The 11,683-nt window shown below is 52.2% G+C and overlaps 4 protein-coding genes across 4 annotated transcripts in view; 2 read left to right on the forward strand and 2 right to left on the reverse strand.

Annotated features, from left to right (window-relative positions):
- Positions 1-1,581: 1,581 nt before the first annotated feature.
- On the forward strand, positions 1,582-2,984 carry ETH_00025735 (oocyst wall protein COWP, putative; the record flags this gene model as incomplete). Its single annotated transcript, XM_013378759.1, has 2 exons — positions 1,582-1,788; positions 1,851-2,984. The coding sequence occupies 2 exons, from the start codon at positions 1,582-1,584 to the stop codon at positions 2,982-2,984; spliced, it is 1,341 nt and encodes a 446-aa protein (XP_013234213.1).
- A 1,527-nt stretch (positions 2,985-4,511) lies between these two features.
- Positions 4,512-4,901, reverse strand: ETH_00025740 (uncharacterized protein; the record flags this gene model as incomplete). Its single annotated transcript, XM_013378760.1, has 1 exon — positions 4,512-4,901. One exon carries the CDS (start codon positions 4,899-4,901, stop codon positions 4,512-4,514), a length of 390 nt encoding a protein of 129 aa, XP_013234214.1.
- A 1,281-nt stretch (positions 4,902-6,182) lies between these two features.
- On the forward strand, positions 6,183-7,388 carry ETH_00025745 (uncharacterized protein; the record flags this gene model as incomplete). The annotated part of the gene is made up of 1 exon (XM_013378761.1): positions 6,183-7,388. One exon carries the CDS (start codon positions 6,183-6,185, stop codon positions 7,386-7,388), a length of 1,206 nt encoding a protein of 401 aa, XP_013234215.1.
- Positions 7,389-9,240: 1,852 nt separating this feature from the next.
- Positions 9,241-11,683, reverse strand: part of ETH_00025750 (uncharacterized protein) — a gene marked incomplete at both ends in the record, with an annotated part of 5,371 nt that continues 2,928 nt past the window's right edge. The window contains 3 exons of the mRNA XM_013378762.1: positions 9,241-9,351; positions 9,489-10,792; positions 11,243-11,292. Coding sequence (XP_013234216.1) covers positions 9,241-9,351; positions 9,489-10,792; positions 11,243-11,292 — 1,465 coding nt within the window. The remainder of the gene's footprint in view (positions 9,352-9,488; positions 10,793-11,242; positions 11,293-11,683) is intronic.

Genomic DNA, 11,683 nt, shown 5'->3' on the forward strand with positions numbered 1-11,683 from the left:
GGGCTAGTTTCACTCGGTTACATCAAAAGATTAATTTGGATAAACGCGTAGAGGACCAATCGAGCAAGCGTCTAGTGTGTATGTGCTTTCTGAAAGGGGGGCGTGCGTCTTTCCTACGTGCGGGTCACTTGGCTCTGTGAAACCGCAGGTAATCACATCCAGTTTCTCCGAAACCCCAGGAAAGTGCCCCAAATGGCCTGTCGCACTTTGGAACAATCAATGCCACATACCACAGTACGAGAGAGACAAATTTTCAGTCGCCTCCCACTGCTGTAGACCACAAGAACGAACACACTTACACACTCAGCAGGGATGCTTTGGCTTGTGCTCACTCGATTCTACCCTAGAAACAAAACCTGTAGTAGAACTAGGGACATTTGATGCAACGAGCGGTCACTCATAACTAGCAAAACAGTCACACAGCGCAGTTCCTGGAGTGGTTTCAAGGCATAACTATCCCAAGTTCTATTCGCGCCAACAATCTTCTTATATCTTTGTGAGTGCACAGACTGGCGAAACAATTGAGGTTTCACGAAACCTCGAACGTGGTGAAGACCACGCGGCATTTCAAGTTGCTGCAAAGTCCCCTGCTAGGAAAAGAGATACTGCGCCAGGCCGCCTTCACCACTTGTTTACGGTCTCGTTACACACTGATGCTGCTCAAGCTTTTCTGGTCATTAAAATTTTTCAGGGGACTTCCACGCGCAGCCTCAGCTGCGCATGGAAGTCTGACTGGCAGCGCCTACGCAAGGCTGGTGGAAAGAAACAATTTCAAAGGCCGAAACATATGAAATATGTGTTGTTTAACAACATCGTCCCCTGGAAAGCGCCTGACGCATCCTTAAGAAACACGTCGAACGCTGCACACCTCTCGGGAATTGGGTTTCGCCACGTTCAATTGCAAAGTTCAATCAATCCCTACGGAAGATCTGACCGCACATATGCACATGAATTTAAGCTAATTAACCACATACTAGTCGCATTGCTAACAACGCAACGCATGTGCAAAGCAGTTCAAAAGCTGAAACACTGTGAAGTGTATTGTTTGGCAACATCCTCCTCTGAAAAAAGTTTGATGCATCCTTAAGCCCGCCAAACGCTACACACCTCATGACTGGTGTTCCGCTACGTTGAATTCCATAGGTGAGGCAATCCTACGAAGATCTAACTGGCAGTCTTAACTACACAGACGCGCATAAATTTAAGTTAATACTACCACATGGCATTGCTAATGATGTTTTCGTTGCAAAGAAGAATTCCTTCAAGGCGGCAGCTACAACATTACGTGATCCGTTTGCCTGGGCTTAGTTCACATCCGATTCACTGTGCAGCGAAGCACGTGAGAATATAACACGACGCAACTGGCAAAAGATGGCAGCAAGACGCTGAGTCCCTCTAAAGTGTCACAAAAATAGTTTGTGACGGCCCATGTACCTTCCGGGAGCACTGAAGTCTCGGGTGTCAGTACAGCTGCCAGGAACCGCGAGCATACAGCGACTTGGAGAGCGTTCTTGTCAGTTCTTGCTCACGCCACAAAGCTTAGCTTTTTATTTTTATATCGCCCTCAATAATTTTTTAAAGATGAGGAACTACATTATCGCTATCGCCCTGTTTTGTTCGGCCACAGGGTCACGTTCCCTACCGGCTGGAGACAATGCTGCCGCAGACGGGTTCGCAGAGACGCTGCTACGGAAACTGAAAGTTATGCCGCCTGCCAAGTGCACCTGCCAAGATGGATTCACCCTCATCGACGGCACGTGCACTCGGTCAATTGAAACTGACCCACAGGTAAATTGATTGACGGAGCTTGACAAACTCAAATTTCGTGCATTAATGTGTTCCCTGTGCAGGAAGTATGCCACATTGGAAGCATGGTGGAAGGCCTTTGCGTCATGCCTGCAGAGGCAGTGATGCAATGCCCCGAAGAATATATCACGGCTTGCACCAAAAAGGATTTAGCCCAATCACCGTGTTGCGCCAAATCACAGACGGCTGAGAAGATTGCGCATTGCAGAGATGGAACAGAGTTTCACGAAGGCCACTGCACGAGGGTTCTTACCCACCAACCCGTGGTTGAGTGCCCAGTTGGCTTTGGTCTCTCGCATGAGGGGCTTCTGTGCGTCAAGGAGGAAATTGGACAGCCTACTCCAGTGTGTGCGCCGCCGGATGCCCTCTCGGCAGAAGGAGATTCGTGTATAACAACAGTAGAGCAGGGCTTCGAATATGTCTGTCCTGACGAATTCGAATGTATTGCAAGTACTCACAAGAAAAAGAAATACAGCCCGCTCTGTTCTGCGTGCGCTAGGACAACGGAAGCACCGCCACACTGTGGCTGTCCTGAAGGACAGATTGCGGTCGAGGGGTTCTGCTATGATGCGGAAACGTACGCCCTGTGTCAAAATCGCAGGGTTCCCCCGCGCAAGCAAGCGCCATCCAAAAAGCAGCCTGTGGCATACCCGTCAAAGGATATTCCAGAGCCAGAAATCGACTGTAAACCAATCGGACCGATCATATGCGACTGTGATCGTCCCTTTTCACTTGAATGCGCCGGCGAGGTGTGCAGATGCCTCCACAGAGAAGTCCTCCCCGTCACGCCCATCTGTAGAGGACAACTTGATGAGGGCGGGAACTGCATCGCCCTGGCTCAGAAGAGGCCCATGTATACTTGTGCAGAAGGATTCACATGCGACGTCATTGATAAGAAGGGCCAGTGCCGATGCACCCGAATGCTAACCGCCGAGCCCACTTCCAGATGCCTAGTAGGAGAACCCCACGGACACAAATGTATAGAGGTTGTTAAGGAGGAGAAGATTTTCGATTGCCCACCTGGATACATCGAGACGTGCTGTGAAGATCGGTGCACCTGCACGAAGACACACTTGGCCATGCGACAGGTCAAATGCGAAGAAGGTGCAGTGAGCATCCAAGGCGATTGCGCTTTCGTTTCCAAGCCATCCGCAGGATGCTACGAGGTAACTAGTTGAATTAATGCTCAAATAAATCTCGATACAAAATGAAACAACCGCAGGGAATGCTACGAGGAGTAAAATGCATCCAGGACTTCATGGTGCCGCCACTCTGCGGATGAGACTGAAGTGGAGCGAGCTCTTCATGCCACTTCTGCGTAAAGCATAAGAGTCTCGATTCAATCGCAATAGTCGAATCGCAATCAATTTTGAAAGACTTTTGAGAGCACTACCTTTCTATGCATCTGTTTTGCGGGAAAGTTGTTCCACTTCCTGCACAGCGTCACGCTGCGCTGTTAGGCGGTCATATAGGTCCGGTTCGGACAGATCTGGTCGTAGCAGTCTATGTACAAACACAGAACCTGCTGCAAATGACAGGAATCCTAGACCGAGCGTCCATAAGTAGTCCTTGAGAGCCAACCCACTCGCCATGGTGATCAACCGAAAGGAGAGGGGAAAACACAAATCCACTATGCCAGCTTTGATGCTTGACCTTCCAGTTCGTACTCTTTTACGAATGAATTTTTGAACGAGATGTTACACAAAACACAATTCGCTCGGCTCTCCATGACCACATTCCCAAGGTAAGGTTGCCAGGGGCGCACACCCAATAAGCGGCCTAACGGCGGTTCACAGTTGTGCTATATTCGCCATAGTTAATTAAACTGGTGTAAGGTTTCCTTTTTGCTGCGCTATGGTTTCGGTGTGGTTGCATGTAATGGAGGGGTGCCTTGGGGCTGGATTCCCGTCGTCAATGATACCAGTAGAGTGCGTGGTTTTTCGAGATGTTGTGAAAGCTTTTTTCTCAATTATAATACATCAGTGCATCTCAAGGGAGAAATCATTCCTGAATAGGTCGGGATGTTCCGCACGCATGTGGAATGTTGCAACGGGCTAGCGAAATCACCGAGGACTGTGCTCATGTTGGATGAACGGAGAAGCTTCACAGGAAAATGAGTGTGTAGAACTTCACGACTTACTATCAGTCTGCATATAGAGGTTTGCGGTGCGACGTTCCAAGACAGCTGTCAATCGCTGGCGGCTACTCTCGTGGCAGCGCTCACCAACCATGTGACCCTTGTTATGTATCTAGCGGGAGGCCAAAAATTTGGGATGAGAATAGCCAATGAGTTTCCAGCATGCAGATGACGGAGCTTTTATTGCTTTTTGGCTGCAGGACAGTAGTGCGCTGCTCGACTCTGTCGTGGGGAGTGTTTTCACAGGGGCAGGTAACAGCCATCAAATGAGCATTTTCAGTCTTGTCTGTGGCTCACTAGTTCATCATATAACATGTGAGGGAATTGGTGAACATGTTGTGTTGCATGATATTCCTGGCTGCCGATTCCTATGCAACTTTTTCAGGCTACGTTGCCGTTTTACAATTAGCCCTGAGAGCATGGCATATTCTGTAGTACATGGACATAGCACTATATTAGATTCCCTTTATTCCAGCACGTCTTCATCCAGAAGAAACTCCAAATTTGCAGCAGATTAGAGATGCTTAAAGGAAAAAAATTCCCGAAAGGGTCATTCATGTGACTAGCGTCACAACTCCTCAGTCAGGAAATCGGTTAAGTAAGCCTGTGACGAAGTGGCACCGCTTATGCAGGATTTTGTGAGGCCTGTTCTATTGCTTCGGGAGACGTGAGTGATGCAGTTTCGTACACTGGACTGCGAGACCCAGGACAACGCTAAGTCCAGTGCCATCGGCAAATCGAAGACGTAGTCATCGCGGATGCCAAATGCCTCCACCAACGCAATTTGCTTCTTGAGGATGGAAGTTAGACAAACTGGCTGCTGTGGGAGGGTGATGCTATCGAATTCCATTTTGCAGCTAGCAATGAGTGAGCTTTCCTCATCTTTTTGCTGTCTGCTGCACAAACGCGCATGATGCCCTAGGGGAAATTGCAAGTTCAAAGTGTAACGCATTGGCATAGTAAAATGTGATTCTGGCGAACTCAGTGTCAGTCGCGCATCTGTTAGGCAGCGGAATGCAAAGGCCGTAATCGACGACTCGACTTATTTGTGTACTGGATTGAGAGCCTTTAATATGGAGCTGCGGCCAGTAACAGTTACCGAAACAAGTACTTGGAATATTGCTTCGAACGTGGCTCCTGCGCATTTCTTGCTCCCCTCTCAGTGAGGGCTTTCGGAGTGCAGTAAAGACGGAGTGCTAGTTGGAATGGTCGGGAAGAAAAGTGGCATCCCGCAAGAAATCGGTAGCTCAGGAAGACTCGATCTCTGCAGGAGGTGCAGTTCAGTAGCAGCTGATTCTCCAAAGATGACGCGTGAGTTCGACTTAGGCGATCAAAAGCAAAGGAACTTTTTGTGCGCAAAGTAACAAAAGACTCTTTCTGCATGCTAGTGCGAAACACAGGTAGGCTCAAAGTTCATACGTGATAACTCAAGTTTGAATACCATCTACAGCATGAAAGGAAGCGGGCGCATCTGCCTAGCACAGCCAATCGAGGATATCTTGAATCGTTAGTGAATTGTATAAGCCATGAAGCCTGATGCTTATGCGGATCATGCACTAAGGAACAATGTAAGTGCCCACAAGGAAGACCAGCCCGAAACCGAAAACTGATGCTTGCCTATGTGCGGGGAACCTCTTACATCAACAAAGATCAAGCTTCTGAACATCTAAGAAAGTATACGTAATGAACAAGAACAATTTAGAGCTGCTGTCTCCTAGAATCTGGGAAAGATCTGGTGCAGGAGCTCTAGAATTCAGGGGCAGACTTTGCTGGTCCAGTACGCCTTCTGCACTGCTGCAATGAAACAGGGCATGCTGTGAAGAAATACACTTCCATTTCTGGTTTTGTATTTGAGAAACAAATTGTTTTTATCATTAAAAGGCAAAGAAGAAGTACGGACTCAGCTTCTCTTTCTTGTTCCCCACGCCAGACGACGGCCGACGCGTATTGGTCCGCAGCCAAGTGTGTCTTCTTGAGGCGGCGACAATTGGGGAAAGCGAAGCGATCCGAGACAAATCAGTCTCGCAAGATCTAGTAAAGAAACTATCCTCATATTAGGCCAATATCTGCGAGCAATTAACGCTAATTTCTCGCTGAAACTGGCTGCGAGGCTGTGGAGCTCTTCTCGGCGGCTGGGAGGGCAGCGAAGAGCCGCCGACCTGGCCTTGTTTGCTTCTTCTGTGCAGTTGTGTCGCTGATCCGCGCAGAATATCCTGAAATAAATTTCTTGTGGAGCAAAATGAATGCCACGAGGGGCTCCGCGGCCGAGCGGCTGCGCCCAGTCGCGCGGATTCTCGCCTTTGCATGTTCCTGCCTGATCCTGGTTTCGAGTCCGTGCGCGGCGTTTGAAAAGTGGGAAAGACCCCTCGGCTGGAATCCCCAGTATGGCCCCCGCTATGTGGTATTTTGGGGGGGTCCATCTGGATACAAAGAGCCTTCTCTGGGCACTTGCAGCTACAGGCATTTCGCGACATCTCCCGAGCCTGCGGCGGCGCGGCTCTCCGCCTTCGAGGATTTCGGCCTCTTGAGTCTTTACCAAGGCTCTCAGGGCGCCAGTTTTCCCCCCGCAGCTGCGGAGGATCATCAGCAGCAGCGGCAGCAGCTGCAGCAGCTGCGGCAGCTGCCGTTTCTTGAATCGCACCCGTCTTTTCGCTACGCGACGGCGCCGGCGGCCCCGCTGCTGCAGCCCAGCGGCAGCAGCAGCCTGCAGCCGCTGATGCGGGCAGCAAAGGCAGCAGCAATGGAGGTTTGCCTGGACTTTCTGCAGCGGATGGAGCAGCAAAGCGGAGCCCCCACGGGGGCCGCAGCAAACAAGCTGGAGGCGGAGGCAGCGCGGGTGTTTCTGGTGCTGCTGGAGGCCTACGAGGCGCAGCGCAGAGCAGCAGCAGGGCCCTCTCCGGAAGCAGCAGCAGCAGTGGCTGAGAAGCTGCAGAGCCTCCTCAGCAGCGCCAGAAATCAAGAAAGCTGGGACTCCAGCAAATACGCGTATTGGCTAGAAGCCAGCAGCAGCAGCACTGCAGCAGCAGGGGGCCCCTACTACTTGCCGGACTTGGAGGCATCTTTGCTGGCTTCTTCTTTAAGGGCCCTTTCCCTCGCGGGCTCCGAAGCCCAGGGGCCCCTGGGGGGCCCCCAGGGGGCCCCCCTGGGGGCCCTCCTGGGGGGCCCCAGCACCTACAGGGACTGCAGCCACTTGGCGAGCAGCTCGGGGGCCCCCGGCACTGCTGCTGCGAGGCAGCTGCTGTGCGCAGACTCCTTCTTTGCTGCTGCTGCTGCTGCGCATAAAGCAGCAGCACGAATTGCTGCTGTCTGCTCCCCCAGGGGCCAGCAGCTCATCAGCAGCGCAGCAAAAAGGCTCCAAAAAGCACTTAAGGCAAATGCAAAAGAAATCCAAAATGAAAGTCCTTTTAAGGCTCTCGCCGAACAAATCCTCAAAGAAGCAGAATAGCTGCAGCAGCTGCTGCGAGCGCCACCCTGCAGCAGCAGCAGCAGCAGCAGCAGCAGCTCAAGACCCAATTCTTGAACAAGAAGCGAAAATTCAGCGGGAAATCCAGCGGAAATAAGGAACAAATCAGCGCGAATGAATAAATTTTAGGAGAGAAAATAAAAATAAAACGAGATAAAATAAAATAAAATTAATTTGTTATTTAAATTCGTGAAGGCAAACAGGCACAACTCAGGGAAACTCAGAAGGCGCTGCTGCGCCTGACCAATGGTGAACTGCTGCCAGAAATGTCCACTGCCCACGGCTAGCTGTGGCTAGCTGTGGCTAGCTGTGGCTGGCTATGGCTAGCTGTGGCCATGCCCAGCTAGATGTGGCTAGCTACGGCTAGCTGTGGCTGGCTGTGGCCACCCATGGCTAGCAGTGGGGACCCAAGGGAGCCCATGAGTAGCCGTAGCTAGCTGCAGCTAGCTGCCGCTAGCTTTAGCTAGCTGTGGCTAGCCGCAGCTAGCCGTGTCCAGCTGTGGCTAGCTGTAGGTAGCTATGGCTAGCTGCGGCTAGCGGTGGCTAGCTGTAGCTAGCTGCAGCTGTGTGCTGGCCGCCTGCACGACTTCAGCGGCGGCAACGCCCCCTCAGGGTTTAGGGTTTATGAAAGGACTCTTCGTTAATTCTTTGAGCTAGCAGCAGCGGGAAGAAGAAGCAGCAGAAATAATCTAAATGCAATAAGCAAAGCAGCACCTGCTGCAGCAACAGCAGCAGATCCCTTCGCTGTGCCCGCACTGTACGTACACCCCAGGGACTCAAAGGAGCGAAATATAGTAAGACAAAAGCGCTGCTGCTGCTGTTTCTTTTTAGAGCTGCAGCAGCTGCTGCTGCTGTCTCAGCCCTGCTGCAGCTCCTGCAGCAGCGAAGAACCCCGCAGCAGCAAGCACCGCCGCAGGCAGCAGCCTCGGGCTGCTGCTGCGCTCAGCAGCAGCAAACGGCAGCAAGCAGGCAGCAGCAATTTAAACTCGGCTGGCCAGAAGGGGCAAAAGAGCAACAAAAGAAACAAATAAATGACTCGCGGCAGCGGCCCTGCGTGTCTTGCAAGAAGCAGACCCGTAGACACCCGCTGAGCTGTCCATACACTGCAACTGTTGCTGCAGAAAGGCAGCAGCAAGAGCTCCATAAGAAACAGACAGAATCAAAATGAGGGGCCCCAGAGCCCTGTTAAACTTCGCTGTTAAGCTTTGCTAAGAGCTGCGCAAGCTGCATGCATGCGCAGCAGCTGAAAAGAAGTGGCGGTACATGTGCGCGGAGCTGCGGGTACACCCCAAATTTTGCAGTGTACGTACACTGTAGCAGCGCGAGAGCCACAGCGCGAATCACGGAGTCCAACAGAAAAGAGCAAATTAAACAACTCAGGGGAATTAAAGAGGCCTCTTATTGTCTCATTATCTCTTATTAGAGGCACTTGCTGCGCCGCAGGGCCCGGCGCTGCGCATGCACACTGCATGTACGTACAGCCCAGCCCTCGGAATTCACATTTGCATTCTGCTGATGCATCACTTCATTTATTTTGCAAATTGCTGCACCTGCGTTTCGCCATTAGCCCAGCCTTGAAATGAATCATTCTTATTTCTTTCCTTTTTCTTTTTTGCTGCTGCTTTTTAATTTAAATCTTTTTATTTTTCTTGAACAAACTTTCTTCCCCGCAGATTCCCGCCTCTGCGCCTCCCCTGGAGGCGGCGGCTGGCGGAGATCTGCCCCCTTGGTTGTTCTCAACTTTTTTCCCTTTATAATCTTTTTATTTATTATTTATTATCATTTATTATTTATTATTTATTATTTATTATTTATTTATTTTCCCCGTTTGCTGCTATCGCAGCACCTTCACCATCCCGGGGCTGAACATCCGCTGGAAAATCTTCCGCTGGAACTTCGCAGCTGCGCAGACACTCCGGTGATCAGCGCCGCAAAGCTCGAAGAACTGAAAACAAAGAGAATTAAAATTAAATTAACTTTAAAATGAATTTAAAATAATTTTAAAATAAAACTAAAATAAATTAAATGAAAACACTAAAGAGCCACGCACTCACTGACACGCCAGGCAAAAAAACAACGCACAGCAGTGTGGAATGCGACAACTGGACTAGCTCTAGTGCAGACGCTGCTGCTGCTGGCTGCTGCTGCTGTGCTGGCTGCTGCTGCTGCTGTCTGCTGCTGCTGCTGCTGCTGCTGCTGCTGCTGTAGCGGACAGAAGAAATGACAAACCTCCAAGTGCGGGCTGTACAGACACCCTGGACAGGTGGGGAGGCCGTGGTGGGGTTCAGCACCAGCAGCTGCAGCTGCAGCAGCAGCCTCAGCGTCTGCAGCAGCATCGTCAGCAGCAGCAGCAGCAGGAGCCTCTGGGGAAGGGGAATTTGAAAAAAGTGACGGCACTGCTGCTTTCTCCTCCATTTCGCTTGGGATTGGGGTGTCTGTACACCTCACGGACAAAGTCAGAGAGCCCCGGGGGCTCGAAGCCACCGGTGCTGCGCTGCTGCTCACAGACCCTCTGCCGCTGCTGCTGCTACTGCTGCTGCTGCTGCTGCTGCTGTTGCAGTCCTCTGTGTCGCTGTAGTCTGCCACTGGCTGGGGAGGAGCAGCAGAAAAGTGCCGCCTCGAGATGCTGCAGCTGTAAAGAGGCTGCGGCGTCTGCTGCAGCGCTGTGGGGTCCCCCGGGGCCTCTGCTGCTGCAAAGGGGTCCAGCTCCAGCTGCAGCGTGGGGCCCTCTGCTGCTGCTGCTGCTGCCCGCTGCTGCTGCTGTTGCTGCAGCTGCTGCGCATGCTCCTCCGCCACTGCATGCAGCGCCAGCGGCAGCAACTCGCTGTTCAGCTGCTGCGGAGGAGCTGCTTCGCCTGGCAGCGAAAGCCGAACTTCAAAAGGAAAAGATGACAGAGCTCGCGGCAGGCTGGGCTCCCCAGCTGCCTCAGCAGCAGCAGCAGCTGCTGCTGCTGCTGGTGCTGCTGGTGCTGCTGGTGCTGCTGCACCCATTACGTGGTCCTCTGCAGCAGTCAGCGATTCGCCCACTGCCGGCAACTGGTTTCGCTCCTTAGAAGCAGCAACAGCAGCAGCAGCAGCAGCTGCTGCTGCTGCTGCTTCTGCTGCTGTTACTGCTGCACTGCCTCCGGCGTCCCGAACCGCCACGGCGCCTGAAGTGCCTTCACCCGTGCGACGCGAAGCACCTCGCTGCTGCTGCTGCTGGCTCTCTTGCTGCTGCTGCTGCTGCTTATGCTGCTGCTGCTGCTGCTGCTGCTGCTGAGTTGCTTGGTGCAGGGCCCCGCTCTGCCCCGCAAGAGCAAACAGCCTCTGGCCCATCCAGCAAGGCACTACAGTGTCGGCGCTGCCGTGGAATATCAGCAGCTTGCTGCCTCTGAACAGCCGCCCCCCTGCAGCAGCAGCAGCAACAGCAGCAGCACAGCAGCAGCAGCAGTGAAGCAGCAACAATGAAGCAGCAGAGCAACCAACACCCATGCAGGCAAGCACGACCTGCCTGCTGCTGGGCTGAAAGCTGCGGGCAGCGCCAACGTATCCAAAAGAAACTGCTGCTGCTGCTGCTGCCGGTGCTGCTGCTGCTGCTGCTGCCGGTGCTGCCGCTGCTGCTGCTTCTGGTGCTGCTGCTGCTGCTGGTGCTTTCTACGCAGCTGCGGAGGCATGAGGCGACAGCAGCACCTCCCGCAGCTGCTGGTACCCTCGGCAGATAATTAACTATTCATAATTACTAGATTATAATTATTAAATTACAATTATCAAATTAAAATAATTAAACTATAATTATTAAATTACAATTATTAAATTAGTAAGAACTCCAAATGCTTTATTTAAGAGCAGAAACTCACCCACAGCCAAAGTCCTGCAGAAGCGCCGGATTGCCGCCTCGTTGTTCCAGCTGCAGCAAAGCCACAAAGCAGCAGCAAACGTGCTGCTCCTGCTTCTGCTGCTGTTGCTGCTGCTGCTGCTGTTGGCGTTTAACTCGGCTGCTGCTGCTTCTCTGCTGCTACGGCTACTGCTGGCAGCAGCAGCGAACTTGTTGCAGCAGCAAGCGCTCGGTGCGCCAGCGTGAGACCCACAGCAAACAGTTATAAAGAAGGCACCAGAAGCAGCAGCAACAGCAACAGCAGCAGCAGCAGCAGCAACGATAACAAAAGCCCTAACAGTAACGGCCGGCAGGGTGAGCAGGAGCGTCTAAAGCAGCAACCGCAGCAGCAGCACCAAGTGGTTCTGTTGCTGCAGCAGCAGTAACGCCAGGTTCAGCAGCGCAGACAGCAGCAGCAGCAGCA

The sequence above is a fragment of the Eimeria tenella genome, genomic scaffold (genome assembly GCF_000499545.2).
Source record: "Eimeria tenella Houghton genomic scaffold, Eth_scaff97, whole genome shotgun sequence".
In the NCBI taxonomy this organism is placed as follows: Eukaryota; Apicomplexa; class Conoidasida; order Eucoccidiorida; family Eimeriidae; genus Eimeria; species Eimeria tenella.